The sequence below is a fragment of the Podarcis tiliguerta genome (assembly GCF_965153285.1).
Source record: "Podarcis tiliguerta genome assembly, chromosome: 8".
NCBI lineage: Eukaryota > Metazoa > Chordata > Lepidosauria > Squamata > Lacertidae > Podarcis > Podarcis tiliguerta.
This window is the reverse complement of record NC_139541.1, coordinates 70,565,668-70,583,910: the sequence shown is the minus strand read 5'-3', so window position 1 is coordinate 70,583,910 and position 18,243 is coordinate 70,565,668. Positions and strand designations below refer to the sequence as shown.

The window sequence follows — 18,243 nt, the reverse complement described above, 5'->3', positions numbered from 1 at the left end:
ATGCACTGAATTTGCCTTGCAAAACTGAAAGCCCCTTTTCAAACTCCTGCCTGTTTCGATCTGTCCGCTGACAGCTACTGCTTCTCCGGCATGCTGAGACGCTGCAGGAAGTACAGTGAAGCTTGGATCAGAAGACTTAGACATGCCAGGCCCTGTGACATCCCCCCTTATGAGTGCAGGGCAGGGCAGGGGTCTCAGGCTGCCCCATCAGCTGTCCATCTTGTTTTACTTTGCCATCGGCCCCATCCTCTCTGTCTCCTCTTTTTCGCAGAGGCAAGACTGAGCTGCTCTACTAGAGTTCATCCTCCCCTTGCAATAAATAGACTTTGCAACCTGTATGCCTGCCCACCCCAGTTGTAGCATCCCTTGCAGAGTCAGGCCATCAATAGGATGTGCAGCTATACCCTCCGACATTCCTCAGATGAAAACAGGGACATTCTTTTCACATCAGTTTCTTTGCTTGAGCATTTCCTCCTGATCAAGTACAAAAGTTATTAGAGGAAGCAAACAAAACTGAAGTATTTTAAGCACAGAAAACTTTGAATTTATGTATTGCATTTGGGAAAGCCGGAGGGGGGGAGAACAAAATCCAAATCAATAAATACAACTAACTGTGTGTGCATATACAGACAAAACATGAACAATAAATGCAACATTGTAAAAATAAATCTTCTTCTTCTTTGGCGATCGCTCGTAGCCGAGTAAGATTGTCTTCCATAGACACAGTTTTAACAATGAGTTGGTAAGTGACTGTGGAGGCCAATTCCGGACCCACATGTCCTTCCACAGTGCGGACATTGGTTTCTTGGGCCGGAGTTGATCACAGACAGAAAGACAGACAGACACATGGGTGAAAAGAGTTCTGAACTGAATTCAAAGGCTGCTTGTGGTTAGACCTCCCTAGGGTTGGGAGCGAAGTTTGGTTCAGTCTATATTTTAATGTTCAACTACCTACTTCTCATTTCCTGAAATAAAGTGTTGACCAAAACTCAGCTATCCTTTGGCCGTTCTCCAAATGCACAAGTCTTCCATCAAAACGCCCATTTAAAATGCACATGGAGGGGGAAGTATGCATTAAAATGCATATATTGGTAGGAATGACCACATTAAAAATGCTTTCTGTTGGGTAAATTTGCTTGGAAAAATGTATCTATAAGGCAAAATGGCATACAAAGGTGTACAATTTTTTAAAAAGATACTTTAAAGGAAAAAAGCAAACGAATGTGGAAATGTGGCAAACCAAAAATTAAGATAGGATACATGAGAAATGGAGCGAAGCCAACTTCAGCAAATCCGACTACCAATCTTTCTAACACATGGGCCAAAGAACAGTTTGTATTACCTGTGTAGCTGTATCTTTAAGTGAAGGGAATGGAAGGGTTTCCCCACCCCCACCCCACCCTGCTACACATTTTGACAGCATGATACTGGATCCAGATCGGAACCCAAGAGGCAGGGAGGAGTGCCTGTTAGAAGGCTTTAACTGTTTGCTTCAAATCTCAATCAGAATTGAGAGCCCCACACCTACACAACTGAGATAAACAAAATCTTGTTTGACTTTGCCAATTGCAGGTGAAGAGAAGCCACAGTGGGGGGTGAAGGGTTAACACTGCCTTGTTTCCTGATTGGGTCCCCCACAGTGACAATCTGTGTAAACAAACACACCTGCATTGTAAGGCACAGCTATGTAACATTTACATCTCCTTTACAGAGTTTCTCCCAGCAGGGAAGTGATGGGAAATGTTTCCCCACCTAAAACCCTGTACATTGGGCTGCTGTCTGGAGGAGACAGTTTGCCCAGGGACCTGCCAGACCTACAGCCAGCCCTACATGGATCACAACTGCTAGTTGCCTTGTTCACACAATAGACTGAACAGAGATGCCAGCTGCCTCTACACAGTACAAGGGTTTGCATGAAACAGTTGGCATGCGTTGATTTGCAAAGCTCCACTGTTGTGTACACAGACCCAACTCCCATTGAACATTAGATGTGAATATCTGCGAGTGTGTACAGCTCAACTGCCTAGCTACACAGGTACACAGATTGTACCCTTGCTGTGTGTCACCTGCGAACACCCCTGGTGAGACATCCCCTTATGGGTCATTCATAAAAAAACCCTTAGAAGATCAAAGCTCTCGAGTAAGACTTATTTCCCTAGGAATCATTCATTTGTATTCCTACCTGATAGTGAAGATGCAGGCGAAGGCTGAGGAGCTCAGCTTAGCTGTCTTAAGAGTGCCCTTTCAGGGCTGAGTGCAGCTGTTTGCCAGGGTCCGATTCAGCCAAGCTGTGATGGCCCAAAATAACAATAAACCCAGCAGCAACTAAGGCTGTGCATCTGTCACAAGAACTTCCCTCTTTCTACCCTGAGCAGAAGATCTGGGGCATCTGGTTCTGCTGCTTCAAGCTTGGCTGAGTCTCTGCGGTTCAGGGTGAGGTATTTTTGTTAGAAGAGTAACCTACCCACGTTGCTGTGAGTTTGAGACCGGAGCAATGCATGGCTGGTCAGCAGGAACCCCTGACAGCAGAGGACCATCCAATGTTTCATTTAAGGAAGGGGTGGGCCCAAACATCAACTGCAGGCATCTGCCGGATTTCATGTGGGTGGCAAGAAAGGGGGGGTGGAAGAAGGAAAAACTGGGTAGCAGAGAGAGGGTAGCAAAAGTAACTCCATAGTGACCAATATAACATTTGTATGCTGCTTTGCATAATGTTTTGTGTTTTAGCTAATATTATTTGAACTCCAGTTAAGATTTGTATGTTAACTGGTTTAATCCTCAAGCTGTATGTCATAGTTTAAATGCTTTCTTTTCACAGTATTTTAAAACTGATGTGACCAATATAACAATTTTGGAGCCTCCAGAATTCCATACCCTCCAAGTGTCCCTATTTTCCAGGGACAGTCCTGAATTTACAGAAGCCGTCCCAGTTATTGATTTGATCCCGGGTTGTCCCGCTTTTCTTTAGAACCCATGTCCCCAAAGACAGGTCTACAATTTAAGTACAATTGAAGACACCAGAGGGATGCAAGCACAGGGTATACTGGACCCTTTGCCCTAGCCCTCCTCCCTTTACTGCTGGTCAGACACAACTCCCACCCCCAATTCTCCAAGGTGCCCCTTGGAATTGCAGGTCTGCCTGAATGAACCATTATTCCTTGAGACTTGTTTGGAGCAGAGTTCAATTGGAAGACAAGGTTGTGGAGTGGCCAGATGAAAGTGCAATTGAGGCTAATGAGGCTCCTGCAATTTTAAAGCTTTGTAGAATAAGTGTCAGCATGTTGCTTGTGTGACCTGGTCATCTTCTTGCATCTGCCGCCCCCCCTCGCCCCCCCCCCTTATAGACTCACTCACAGTGTCTCAATGCTGCTGAGCAAGAGAGATTTACAATTCCTTCCCAGAGCCAGCAGGTGGCCCAGAATACCTTGGAAGCTCTGTGTGTTTGCCTAATAACCTCTCGTGAACAAGGGGATCCTAGCTGCTTATGTGACTCTGGCCAAAACTAGCCTGATGAAAAAGAAAGAGCTCTGCCTACTGACTATCAAAGCGATTGCATGAGGGGCTTAAAATGATGTACTCTTCGCTTCAGTTCCATAACAGCACCCTGGAATCCAGACTTAACCTACTTATCCAAAGAATTCTTCTCTTCTTTTTTTTTTAACTTGAAATTTTTATTATTTTTCAGGAAACATACAGAGCAACCCAAAGGAAGAATACACCATTCTGTAAAAAACCAAAAACACACACCAAATCATGCAGACTAGCCATTGCTTTGTACAGCAGGATTCATTTTTAGTTACCAATGCCAACACTAATGTTTAATATGTTATTTAAAGACACTTTGATCAGCTCAGCAAGCTACAGGAGGAAACTAACAGCTAAGAACAGAATTGCCAAATGAGGGTTAAATTTGGATTAGAACAGATGTGGTCAACCTTACTCATCCCAAGGACTGCACTCTGTCCTGGGCAACCTTCTATCAACTGTGCGCCAGTGGTGAGCAGGGCCAGAGATTAAGTAGGAGGAGCAATGGATGTTAATTTCAGTTTCAAACAGCCGGCTTGTTTTCACACACACTCATTAGAATCAAGACACCAGCTGTTCAGAAAACACAACAGTGCAGGGGTAGAATCAGAGTTCTGTTCATTTAACTGGTGTTCCCCATCATTAGTTTATTCTGCAAGGCAAAAAGCAATAAAAATAAAAATGTGAATCTTGATTGCAGCCCTCAGCCAGCTTTTTAAATGGGTGTTAACACAAGGCAAAATGAGAAATAGGAATTGAACATAAGGCAGAAACATCAAAACACATGAGAAAGGTGTTTGAATCCTTCTCTTCTACTGCTTCATCTGACTCCGTCCACCTGACACCACTGGCCTAAGATTCAAGGTCCCGGATCCAGCGCCTTGCTTGCTGCAGCTCATTTGTGAGTTTGTCAATTGCAGATCTTAATTCATTGATCATGCTAAGGATCTTGTTTTCTGGGGGAGAGAAAGAAAAACACTATGGTAAGTAGTCAGAGCCAGCCATAATATTGGACAGAGCAAGGAAACGTGTCCGAGGTGGCTTCCTTTGGAGTGCCGTTAAAAGACAACCATCTGAGCGGTGATGTGAAGGCCTCTGCTTCAGTTGCCTAAATCATAGAATCGTAGAATTGTAGAGTTTGAAGGAATCACAAGGGTCATCTAGTCCAAACCCCGGCAAAGCAGGGATCTTTTGCCCAGGTGGGGCTCAAACCCATGACCCCAAAATTAAATGTCTCATGCTCTTCATTCCTCCCCACGTCCTGCTGCCAAAGCACTACCTAAAGCTAAGCCATGGTTTGCTTTCACATTGTGTGCAAACCCAGGCTTGTGGTGGTTTGTCTCAGTTCCAAGAAAACATGAGCTGTATCCAGGCCTTGTTCTTGGTTTATCGCTTTTGGCTTGCTGAGATAAAGGCAATCTATGAGCCTGAGTTTGGATGCAATACTAAAACATGCTGTGGCTTCACTCTGGGTAGCGTAGCTGGGTGAGGAACAAAGTGCCTAGGATTTTCTGGGTACACTTGATGCTTCTCACTTAACCCAAATTCGGCTTAGCATGGTGTCCAAACAATGTCACACTGTGGCGAGGGGTGTGTGGGTGTGGGTGTTAAAACAAAAGCAACAAGGGCAAGGAAGCCCACCTGGGGTGGTTTATTTTGAGGTACCATCAAAGGGCAACTAATTGTTCATTATTTTGATGGTTGTATTTTACCCACTATTTTTGGGAAATGTTCTGAGGAGGTCCCATTTAGCTCTTCTACAATTGCCCTAACATCAGAGAGGGAAAGGCACCACACCTCAGATGGCATATTTTGGGGTTGTTGAGCGCAGTGCCACCTGCGTCCCTGAAGATGCCAAGGATTAAACATAGGACTGTCTGCATACAAAGTGGATGCATAAACTTCACGAAAAGATGAGGAAAATGCTAACATTAATGGATGCCTTCCATGGTGAATAGTAGAGGTCATACTTACGACCATGCGATTTCCTGGTGGAGCAGAACTCTTCCCAGAAAGCATTGCACTTGCAGGGTGTCTGAGAAGAGGAAGGAGGGATTGGAGAGGATGGTTGAGGCTGGGGAGAAGCCTGAGTCGTCGGACACAGGGAGCAGATCTGTTCCAGGGTGCAGCCTGGTAGCGAGGAGGCCTGTGTCTCGTCTGAGAAGGGAAGGAGAAGTATCTGGGACAAGTGTGCACATACACCCCTCCAAGTATGAAGTCAAATAATGAAATCTGTTCAAACCTGTGATGTCGGCTTACCATCTTTTGTCTTGGGTGTGGGCCCAGAGGTGGCATGGGGTAGCACGTCCAGGCAGGTAGCTAGAAAAAGAAAATGATCCAATGAGTTATTTGGCCTATGGCTCATCCCACTATTCTGACTCATGGCCATTTAGATTTGATTCTTTTCTTTGATTTTGATTGTAGGCAGGCATCTACATCTGACTTACAACACAGCAAACCCACTGAGAGCAGGTGTGTGATCGTGCTTTGCCAGCCTTCGCAGCTGGGCTGCACTTCCTGGGATGGTGGCCTGCCAAGCTGGGTCTCAAAGGCAAATGTCCACCATAGTATTTGCCTTAAGGCTCTCAGTACGACTCAGGGATTGCTGGTGCCCTTCAGGGCTTGTAGGGCAGAAGGCAAAGAGACTAACAGTAGGTAAAGCCAGAGCCGTTGAGAGGCAGATCCAACTTTTTAACTTTAATTTTGTCCCCATCCTTTTTCCCTGCTGTGTTCTAGAAAGGAAACAATGAGACTAAGGAGAATGAATCACACAGCACTGGTTCTAATTAAAAGGCAAGGGTTGAAGACCCTTGGAAGACTCTTGGAAGACTCTTGGAAGATTGTCCTCAGCTAGAAGCGAAGTTAAAGGACAGGCAGGCCAGACATGCCATTTGGCAGGGTGAGGATGCTGCCTCAGCAGAAGCTGCCTAAGCAGACCCCACCTGCCCCACTGCCCCCATTTACAGGGGTGAAGTGGGGCTGGTATTGACCCCGATTTCAGGTGCAATCTCACTGAGTGAGTGAGTGGCACTTTCCATTTTGCCTCAAAGCACCGAGAATGGATGGGCCACCCCTGAGAACAGAGTCAGGGAATAAGATACTCGGGGTGGGGTCCTCATCAGCCATCTTCAGGAGTCTCTCCTTTCCATACTCACCACGGACACTCAGCCAAACTGGTGAGGACTGTGCTGAGCCTACTTGGTTGCTTGCTGCACAATAGTAACTGCCAGAATGCTCAGGGGTCACTTTTGGGATGGTCACCGTAGAGTCCAGCTGCAGCTGTTGCCCTTCTTTGTACCATATGTAGGTGAGCTCCTGGGGGTTGGCGTCTCTCACTTCACATCTCAGCTTAACAAAGCTGCCTTCAGTGATCAGCCCCAGGGGTTCTTGCACAACTTTCACGTCCTTGGGACCAACTGCAGGAGGAGAGACCAAAGGCAATGTATCACAAGAGGTGCCCCACCTGTCTTAGCACCTGAACACACATGCAAAACCCACCACACGTACACAACAACCGTTGAGTACACAGTCCTCTGTAGTAAATCTAAGTTCACAACCTCAATTTTCAGCTTGACAACACATGCCTGCTGCACTCAACAGCCCTGCTTTTGGCAGTTGCCTTTTATTAAATGTTGCCAACAGTGGGTGCTCACCCCTTGAGGAGCATCAGAAAAAAACATTCTCCAAAATCTTTCTGCCATAGCAGGTCTGCCTGTGTAAGTTGCAACTGATAATGGCTCACAATTTCTATAGGCAAGCATCCTGGCTTCTGTCATGTATAAGGCTGCTAACAAGTTGGGATCTCAGGTGTAAGATCAGTCTACGCCAAGAGGCTCTATATGCCAAAGAGTACATCCTTCTTGTGATTTGGGTAAGTTATTTAAGTTCAATCTGCAATTCTCCAAAACAGGTAGTGGAGTCACATAGCCTGTGTGGATCAAGTTTGTGAAATGACTGCACCTGCCTTCCCATAACCTCTGCTTGGCTGGTACATGTGCTCCAGGACTTCCGGTCACATTACTTACAGAGTGTTGTCTTGGGGACGGGTGCAGATACAACATATCTGCCATAGATAACCTTTCCCAGTGAATACATCTAACTCTCCTTTAAATTTGTATATGATGTTGCACTTTGCATGCAAGTGGTCAATTTTCCTGGTACCTCCAGGGTTTTAATTTTTAAAAGAATCAGGTGGTAGCTGATGCGGAGCACATCTGTGATCCTGCCAGTCAAAGTCTGAGCTGCTGGAAGGCAACTTCCTGTGTTCCTATAGACCCTTCACTTCCTGAAACTGAGGTTACTTACACTGAACGTCCAGGGTGACAGATGAGGATGTTGAAATTCCAATGGCGTTGCTGGCTATGCAGTAATAGGTACTGGAATCACTGGACTGGATCGCCTCAAAATGCAGCTCCTTGTCAGTTCCAATTATGCCAGACTCACTATCTTTATACCAGCCATGGTGGATGGTGGCAGGATTCCCTCGGGAAGAGCACCGCAAAACCACATAGTCCCCTTCTTTGATTATCCCTGGTGGCATGTCAATCTTCACATCCTTAGGTGGATCTGGGGTAGAGATATTAAGGACACTGAAATCAAGACTCTTGTTTCAGGGCAAGAAAATGTGTGTGCTGCCTTGGGGGACAAGAGAACTGTGAGAGAGTAACGTGTGTATTCAGGGATTCGTGAAGATAGCAAAACTGGCCCCACCATGTGGAAGGGTGAGTCAGCCCACTCCAGCAGGGACATTTTGGGATACTGTTAGAAGACAGATCATTACTATGCTGATGGTGACTGTTGTTGGCATCCACCTGTCTTGAGAGACAACAGAGCGTGCTTCCGGGGGTTTTGTCAAATCACTGCATTAGCAGCATCAATATGGCGTGAGCCTGGGCAGTGGGTATGGAGGTCCTGGGCTGCCCAGATTACAAGACCCCCTTCTCTGACTTGCTGATGTTGTCCACAAGAAAGCAGAGCAATATGATTGGCACCAGCTTGACTGCAGGAGTTGCTGGAAGGAGGCATACATGGCACCATCTAACCAGCATAGAGACTCCACTCTAGATCAGAGTTTTCCTTCTCCTAGATGGGCTACCTTCCCAGGGTTGATGAGCCCATCTGCCCCTCACTCCCCTCTATAGCAAGTGCAGAAACTGTCTCCTTGACCATTGGACCCACTTTGGTCTCATCTGCTCAATCTGCCAGAGCCTGTCTTCACACACAGGGGAAGTCAGAGTACGACTATACATTTATCATCACCATTGACTGCCACTTCTGCTACCACCGTGTCAACAGAATCACTACTGCCCCCTCTATCATCATCATCAGTTAATTAACTGGTGGTGATTATGATGTTTACTGCTGCAGTGCAAATTTGGCCAACTATTATTTCTGTATATATTTTCACCCCACCTTTCCTCCCAGGAGCTCAAGCTGCTGCGTGTGGTTCTCCACCTCCCCATTTCAGCATCACATCAATCCTGTGAAGTAGGCTAGGCTGAGAAATGGTGACTATTATATTATATTATATTATATTATATTATATTATATTATTATGAAGCAGTATGCCTATGTTGGTTAAAGGAATGGATAAAATTGGAAAATAAGGAATTATTAGATCTCGAAGGTTTTGATAACAGATTTGGATGGCACGCATATTTATGGTGTGACAAGAAGAAAATTCATAAAGGTTTTGGGAACCACATCTTTAGGAATTCGTTAATAGAAATATGGGACAGGTACAAAAATCTATTGGAGCCAAGAGTTCCACATTGGCTATCTCCGTTGGAAGCTATGAGTGTAAAGAAAATTAATATGAGAGGTAATTGGATTACGTATGGTGAAATGCTAATTAAAGAGGGGGGGAAATGGAAGCTAAAACCATATGAACAAGTTAAAGAACATGTATATGACTGGTTGCATTATTTCCAGGTTAATGAAATGTTTAAAAAAGATATAAAAGAAAGTGGTTATGGAGAAAAAGAGTCAAAGTTTCAAACAGATATAATAAACAATGAACGTAAAATTTTGTCAAAAATGTATAAAATATTGTTGGAATAGAATATGAAAGATGGAGGTTAAATCGGTAATGATACAGTGGGTCAAAGACTTTGGGTATAATGTTCAATTTGATGACTGTGAAAAACTGTGGAAAGAAAATTTAAAATTTACTGCAGGTACGGCGTTGAAGGAAAATGTTATGAAAATGTTTTATAGATGGTACATCACACCGGTAAAACAGCAAAAATGTATAAGATATGCAATAAGTGTTGGAAATGTAAAGAAAAAGAAGGAACGTTTTATCATATGTGGTGGGAATGTAAGGAAGTGAAAAGTTTCTGGGAAGCGATTTACAATGAATTGAAATAGATGTTAAAATATACTTTTGTAAAGAAACCAGAAGCTTTTCTTTTAGGGATTACAGGAAAGGAAATAAGAAGAAAGGATTGTAAACTTTTTCAGTATGCAGTTACAGCAGCAAGAATTTTACTGGCCCAGAAATGGAAACAAGAGGAAATACCGACGATAGAAGAATAGAGAATGAAACTGACAGTCTATGTGGAATTGGATAAATTAACTGGGAAAATCAGATATGTGCGAGACCAAAAGTTCATCGAAGACTGGGGAAAGTTTGTAGAATATCTGAAAAATGTATGTGATGTACAAACAACGCTAGTGGGGTTTCAAGAGGCGCTGTAAAAGTTGAGAGGTATTGTTAAAAAGAAATAGAAGGGGGAGGGAAGACAAATGGCAATACAAATGAAGGGAATGCGTACTGAAGAGATAATACGGATGATTGCCAGAGAAGCTGAAGGAAGTCCAAAAAGAGATAATTTGTTAAAATTTGGATAAAAATGTACAACTGTATTGGAAAATTAATTTAATTTTTTTTAAAAAAAAAAAAGAGAGAAATGGTGACTGGGGCCCAGGAACTCCCAGTAACCTGCATGTCTGAGTGGGGATTATAATCCTGCTGCTGAAGATCCTGGTCCAGCATGCCACATTAATCAGGGTGAGTCAACCCAACCCCAGGAGGAAGATTTTGGGATAGCATTAAATAATTTTCTCATCATATCTGTTATTTCTCCTTTGGGGGTGCTGAGAAAGTCCGTGCATACAGAAAGGTGTTCAGATACTGCAGTTCGGCACCTACGGGGTTAAGTGAGGCCATGTCTATGCCCCCTCCAGACCCAGCCAGCAACCAAATCACTAGCATGCCCTGGTTGCAACCCTGCCCATCTTTGAAGGTGAACAGATTTAGGTTTGTATTCTAAAGGTACATTTTATGCAAGACCAATGATGCAGGTTTACAAACTATATTGGTGTGTGTGTAGAATGGGCTTTAAACAAGCTATTTCCTGCTTCCTGTCCTGATAGTCACACAATGCATGAAAATCAGAAGGGGAAAGTAGTTCTCTTCTGAAATACAAAAAGACCCCCAGAAGAGGAAATAAGAGGCAAGCAATGTCTGTAAATCCTGATGGTCATCATTCACTAGCCCAACAAAGAAACTCACACTGGACATTGATGGTCAGTTCTGAGCTACTGAATCCAAATGTGTTTTCAGCTGTACAGCGATAGACACCAGAATCTTGCTCTCCTACAGAATCAAATTCCTTTATTGGGCTCGTCCATTCATATTTCCGCACATCCTTCCAGTACCATTGGTATGTAACTTCAGGGTTGCTACTGTTGACTGTACATGCAAGAGAGAGTTTCTCCCCTTCTCGGACTGCGATTCCAGGCATGGTGCTCAGCTTAACTCTTTTGGGACCATCTGAAATAAATAAAATATGGAAGTCATAAGTACCATCAGAAAGTGACAGCAGCTGCAAGGCTGGAGGTCCTAGAATATAATCAGGGACCCTTAATTATAACCCCCTCCCATCTTGCAAGGATCCCCTCACATTTTGTACTCAAGAACAGACATCCTTTCAAATGTGACAATCACATGCTTCTTGCTATTGTAAATGCCTAAGCCAAAGCCCACCATCCCTCACAAGATTCAGAGTTCAGACGATGGCTTTTCAGAGGAACAGAATCTTGTGCAGTTCAGGCGGAATATCTTTTTTCCAGATTTCCCCCACATAGCCCATTTTCATCACCCGAATACTCACATTTCACATCCAATGTCATGGTGCTCTCGGATATCTCTGTCCCATTGTGGCTTTTTAGAGTGCATGTCAGCGTTTTCCCGTGATCCTCCCAAGTTGGAGTAAAACTCAGAACAGTCTGGACCTTTCCATGTCTACTGGTTGTTTTTTGGGAAGACATACGACTCTCCTCCAAGCCGCTGAAAGTCAACATAATTGGCTCATCGGGGCAGTGGTAAAATACCCAGCAGGTCACTGTCACTGGTATCAGTTCTTGGATTTGTGCCATTCTGCTTTCTATTTGGGGTTTGGGTGGTGACACTGCATGCAGAAAATTAAAAAGGGAAATTCCAAGTCATTGATCAGGCAAAGCTCTAGACCAGAGATGGAGAACTTGTGATTCTCCGCATGTCCTTGGACCCCAACTCCCCTCAGCCAGCATGGTCAGGGGTGATGGGGGTTCTAATCCTGCAACTTCTGGAAGTTTAAAGGTTCCCCTCCCTGATCTAAAGGGAACCTGTTGAGCAAAGAAGAGCCTTGGTCATCTATCCAAAAATGGCAAGAAGCATCCAGGCCTGTTTTGAACCCCTTCTGTGATGCTGCATGTTAGCATAGTTATACCTGCCTCTGAGTTGATATTTGACAAATGGACATTTGCAGAAATGATTTTATTCTTTTTTTGTAGAACTTGCAGAGGTGGTTTTCTTGATCTGAAGTTCATATGAATTTTTTATTTTATTTTTAAAAGCTGAACTTGTGTATACAGTATCCCCATATTTAACTTGCACACCAATTCAGGGCCATCAGGCTATAAAGCAGATTATAAATTTGTTACGTAGTAAAATAAATAAATAAATGTTTGATTCTTTTTGCATAACAAAGTGCTGTGAAAAACTCAGCGCTAGATACTGGCAAGGCAAATAAGAACACAGTGCATTGTATCTATAGTAGTTAATCTACTTAGGTCCATTATTTTCAATGGGTCTACTCTGAGTGGACTAATGTTTGATGCAACACAATGTAGGGGGCTGGCTGATGAATGGCACATTAGTTTCACACAAAGATGTGTCAAGGCCTCCTAGCAAATACATTATTTGTGTCATTGAACAAACCCTTATAGGAGGGGATTCCAGAAATGTTCTTCAGTTACCAGTCTACCCATTACTGTTAGTCTACTCCTGAAATCCCTTCCAGTTCCATAATTCTGTGGTTCTATTATTCCTATAAGATTACAGTTACAGCCTTAGAAAATTGAAAGTTTAGGACTCCACCCGAAGACCTATTTATTGAGCGTTCATCTTTACTTGCTTGCATGAAACTTGCACAGAGTATATCCTTGTTGACCATTTGTTCTGATTTGATCACAGGGCAGTTATGCATCTGTTATTCATATTGATTTCTTTATGAGGTATTTACTCATCTTCCCACATTAGTCATTTGCTCACCCCAGACATTTCAGTGCATGACCCTGTCACTTGCCAAGCTACAGAAAGGCTGATTCTTTTTAAAAGTGAATTCTTGCACTAGGGCAACAGAGCACTTAAAAGAGCATAAATCTACATTTGTGGTATGCACTTGAATCTCTCCCACAGAACAGTGACAGTCTGGAGGTGCCCTTAGCTTCCAGACTACTTGACCACTTTGGCATGAATGGAGGACAAATCATCTCTGAAAGTTTCTTACCGTTAACATTAACAGAAGCAGCAGCAAACCACTTGTCTAGATGACGATTGATTCCAACAAAGCCATAAAGTCTTGCTCCATATTTGCCACTGTCATTTTTCTGGAGATGAGAGATCTTCAGGCTGCAGTTTCTGCTGTTTAAATTCCCAACAAACCTCACCCGATCCAGAAAGTGGGGACTTATTGGAGTCAGGTAGTTCTTTGAGGTCGAAGAGCCATTGTATAACATGATACCAGTATAATCTTTCAGATTGTCTTCATACTTAGGGTCAAAATACCAAATCAGGAAGAAGTTGTCAACCCGAACGTTCTTATATGTTCGATCGATCTTGCATGGAATCAGAATACAGGATCCTTCCCACGCAGCCAGATTATTCGGTGCAATAGTCAACATACTTTTATAACCCAAGATACCTAAATCAGAAAACAACATGTGATCTTTTGCTCAGCTCCCACCATGCATTCAGAAGGATGATGAAAATGGTTTGAAGGCAGTGCTCTCTAATCAAAACTAAACTAAACTTCTGACTACCTCTCCAGACTGGTGGCTTTTTAGCAGGAATATTCTGAAACATGTCAATAGCAATGCAATAGTGGGGGATTTAAACTGGACCATTTACACATCATCAGAAGCACTTTTAGGGTGGCAGGAGTGGTGTGGTCCCACTGAGCACTACCCTGCAGGTGGCATCAAGACAAGGTTTCAGAATGGAGCTACAGAGGTGGGGTTTGTGGAATTTTAGTGTCGCAAAGGGCACTGCTGAAATCTGAGAGCCAAACATCCGCCACTGCCTTCTCCTCATTCTTTTCTAAAGACCGAAGAGAGCAGTGGTGCTGAAAAGAGAACAGAAGCCCAATTTGCTTTTGTTCGCACAAATAAACCTGCATCACACATCATGCATTACCTGGAAGGAAGAGCAGACAAAAGAAGCACCTCATTGTGGATTCATGCAAGGGCCAAATCTGGAAGCAAGGGGGTGGAAATGGATTATTGATTCATTCAGTAACAGTTATTTACCATCAAAAATATATTCCCAGAGTCATAAGAATGTGTATGGACAGTTCTAATCCATTATGTTCACATCAGCCAGAAAGTTTTGCACACTGCTAAGAGATGTCTTTGAAATTCCTCTTCACTTTCATAAACAATAAAAATCACCAAACCAGTACAAAAGAAACTTAATATTTTCTTTGTTTAACCAGATTATTGGGGGGGGGGTTTACCAAAGCAACTCCCCAAACCGCTTTCTGCCAATCAGCTAATGTAGTCCCCTTCCTATTTAACAGGAGTCATTCCAGAGATTTCAATACTTGTTGTCCAATCGTTATAGAAATTTCTGCAAAGACCACAGTCCAAAACTCTGACACTTTGTCACAAGTCCTCTACCTGACAGGAAATTACCTAGGCTCCTTATATCCTCTCCAAAATGGTCTCTAATTGGACACCTTCTTTAAAACAGTCTCATAGGAGTCGTATACCATTTTTGCGTTATTTTCAATGCATGTTCTCTCATGGTGGATAAAACGGATGTCAATGGGAACCTTAACCACATAGAAGTCCACCCATTGTCTTCAATCAAAATATTCCAGTCTGACTCCCACATCCATTTCAGGCCTTCTGCAGAGCCCATATCAATGCTCAGAAGTAGGATATAAATAGGAGACACCAACCTCTCCACTTCCCCCTCAGAGCTCAGAAATACTAGCTTGAACAGCATGAGAGCAAGGAGACTTCTTAAGAACATTTCCAAAACAATGCAACTATATTGCAAACAGAACTTACAGTTCGAAATAAGGAGAAACCAAAATGGACCAATTTCACCAACCATAGTGAACATGCACTGAATTTGCCTTGCAAAATTGAAAGCCCCTTTTCAAACTCCTGCCTGTTTCGATCTGTCCGCTGACAGCTACTGCTTCTCCGCCGTGCTGAGATGCTGCATGAAGTACAGTGAAGCTTGGATCAGAAGACTTAGACATGGCAGGCCCTGTGATATCTGCCCTATGTGCGAGGTAGTGCAGGGGTCTCAGGCTGCCCCATCAGCTGCTCCTGTCTCTATCTCCTCTTTTTCGCAGAGGCAAGACTCAGCAGACTGAGCTGTTCTACTAGAGTTCATCCTCCCCTTGCAATAAATAGACTTTGCAATCTGTATGCTTGCCCACCACAGTTGTATTGGAAAGAAGAAGAAGAAGAGTTTGGATTTGATATCCCACTTTATCACTACCCAAAGGAGTCTCAAAGTGGATGGAATGGAAGGGTTTCCCCCACCACACCACACCCCACTACATATATTGACAGCATGATACTGGATCCAGATCGGGACCCAAGAGGCAGGGAGGAGTGCCTGTTAGAAGGCTTTAACTGTTTGCTTCAATTCTCACTCAGAATTGAGAGTCCCAAACCTACGCAACTGAGATAAACAAAATCTTGTTTTACTTTGCAAATTGCAGGTGAAGAGAAGCCACGGGGGGGGGTGAAGGATTAACACTGCCTTGTTTCCTGATTGGGTCCCCCACAGTGACAATCTGTAAACAAACACACCTGCATTGAAAGGCACAGCTATGTAACATTTACATGTCCTTTACAGAGTTTCTCCCAGCAGGGAAGTGATGGGAAATGTTTCCCCAACTAAACCCTGTACATTGGGCTGCTGTCTGGAAGAGACAGTTTGCCCAGGGACCTGGAGCTCCAGTTTGCCCAGGGACCTGCCAAACCTACAGCCAGCCCTGCATGGATCACAAATGCTAGTTGCCTTGTTCACACAGTTGACTGGACAGAGGTGCAAGCTGCCTCTACACAGTACAAGGGTTTGCATTAAGCAGTTTGCATGTGTTGATTTGCAAAGCTCAACTCTTGTGTACACAGAATCGACTCCCCTTGAACATTAGATGTGAATAACTGTGCATGTGTACAGCTCAGCTGCCTAGCTACACAGGTACACAGATTGTACCCTTGCTGTGTGTCACCTGTGAACACCCCTTGTGAGACATCCACTTATGGAGCATTCATTAAAAACCCCTTAGGAGATGAAAGCTCTCAAGTAAAAGTTATTTCCCTGGAAATCATTCATTTGTATTCTTACCTGATAGTGAAGATGCAGACGAAGGCTGAGGAGCTCAGCTTAGCTGAGTGCAGCACTTTGCCAGGGTCCAATTCAGCCAAGCTGTGATGGCCCAAAATAACAATAAACCCAGCAGCAACTAAAGCTGTGCATCTGTGACAAGAACTTCCCCTTTTCTGCCCTGAGCAGAAGATCTGGGGCATCTGGTTCTGCTGCTTCAAGCTTGGCTGAGTCTCTGCGGTTCAGGGTGAGGTATTTTTGTTAGAAGAGTAGCCTACCCACGTTGCTGTGAGTTTGAGACCGGAGCAATGCATGGCTGGCCAGCAGGAACCCCTGACAGCAGAGGACCATCCAATGTTTCATTTAAGGAAGGGGTGGGCCCAAACATCAGCTGCAGGCATCTGCCGGATTTCATGTGGGTGGCAAGAAAGGGGGGGGTGGAAGAAGGAAAAACAGGGTAGCAGAGAGAGGGTAGCAAACGTAACTCCATAGTGACCAACATAACATTTGTATGCTGCTTTGCATAATATTTTGTGTTTTAGCTAATATTATTTGAACTCCGGTTAAGATTAAACTGTTTGTGTGTTAACTGGCTTAATCCTCAAGCTGTATGTCATAGTTTAAATGCTTCCTTTTCACAGTATTTTAAAACTGATGTGACCAATATAACAATTTTGGAGCCTCCAGAATTCCATACCCTCCAAGTGTCCCTATTTTCCAGGGACAGTCCTGAATTTACAGAAGCCGTCCCAGTTATTGATTTGATCCCGGGTTGTCCTGCTTTTCTTTAGAACCTCCCTATTTTCATGGGAGAAATATTGGAAGGCATGGAGTTATGCGAACCCCAAGCCAAGGAGATGAGTAACTTTACAACCTTAGATGACATCTGAAGGCAGCCATGTATAGGGAAGTTTTTAAATGTTTAGTGACTTATTTTGTTTTCATATATCTTGGAAGTCACCCAGAGTGACTGGTGGGTGGGCGAGAGGCAGAAATGGAAGGAGCAAGGAAGGTAAATTATACCTTTGTATAGTAGGCGAACACTCACTCACCTTTCTGTTTTCTCTGTATTCTCCAAGACACATGATCAGAGTTCAAGGACACATTCCAGCCAAGCAACAACACTCAGGGGCCAAAGTGTGTTTGTGGCTGGAGAGAGCTCTGAGGGAGAGATAAAAACACCCAGGAAAGCTGCATTCAGCCTCAAGGCCTCCACATCCTAGTTAAAGACCACAGTGGCAGACCCATGTCTTCAAAGACAAGTCTACAATTTAACTACAATTGAAGACACCAGAGGGATGCAAGCACAGGATATACTGGACCCTTTGCCCTAGCCCTCCTCCCTTTACTGCTGGTCAAACACAACTCCCACCCCCAATTCTCTTCCCCAACTCCATTTGGGCTCTAATACTAAAGGCGATCGAAGCTGACAGGAAAAACACATTCAGCAGGAGTGAAGGCTGAGCAATAGAGAGGGAGATGGTGCCCCTTGGAATTGCAGGTCTGCCTGAATGAACCATTACTACTTGAGGCTTGTTTGGAGCAGAGTTCTATTGGAAGACAAGGTTGTGGAGTGGCCAGATGAAAGTGCAATTGAGGCTAATGAGGCTCCTGCAATTTCAAAAGATTTGTAGAAGAAGGGTCAGCATATTGGCTGTGTGACCTGGTCATCTTTTTGCATCTGCCACCCCCCTCGCTTATAGGCTCACTCACAGTGTCTCAATGCTGCTGAGCAAGGGAGACTTACAGTTCCTTCCCAGAGCCAGCAGGTGGCCCAGAATACCTTGGAAGCTCTGTGTGTTTGCCTAATAAGCTCTCATGAACAAGGGGACTCTAGTTGCTGATGTGACTCTGGCCAAAACTAGCCTGATGAAAAAGAA

General features: G+C 44.0%; 1 protein-coding gene across 1 annotated transcript; it reads right to left on the bottom strand.

Moving 5' to 3' along the window:
• Window positions 1–3,696: 3,696 nt before the first annotated feature.
• LOC310683548 (B-cell receptor CD22-like) lies at window positions 3,697–16,674 on the bottom strand. Its single transcript, XM_083453480.1, has 10 exons — window positions 16,385–16,674; window positions 14,207–14,264; window positions 13,302–13,715; window positions 11,643–11,939; window positions 11,042–11,302; window positions 7,831–8,091; window positions 6,681–6,941; window positions 5,785–5,844; window positions 5,500–5,682; window positions 3,697–4,481 (listed from the first exon to the last, which is right to left on the bottom strand). The coding sequence occupies exons 2-10, from the start codon at window positions 14,238–14,240 to the stop codon at window positions 4,378–4,380; spliced, it is 1,875 nt and encodes a 624-aa protein (XP_083309606.1). The 5' UTR covers window positions 14,241–14,264; window positions 16,385–16,674; the 3' UTR covers window positions 3,697–4,377.
• Window positions 16,675–18,243: the final 1,569 nt, after the last annotated feature.

Excerpts from the sequence above, each read along its gene's own strand:
- LOC310683548 (XM_083453480.1), bottom strand. The coding sequence starts at position 14,240 with ATGAGGTGCTTCTTTTGTCTGCTCTTCCTTCCAG. Across the intron at positions 8,092-11,041 it reads ACTGACCATCAATGTCCAGT|ATCCACCTAAGGATGTGAAG; the intron begins GTGAGTTTCTTT and ends TCTCTACCCCAG. Across the intron at positions 4,482-5,499 it reads CACCAGGAAATCGCATGGTC|AAAACAAGATCCTTAGCATG; the intron begins GTAAGTATGACC and ends TCTCTCCCCCAG.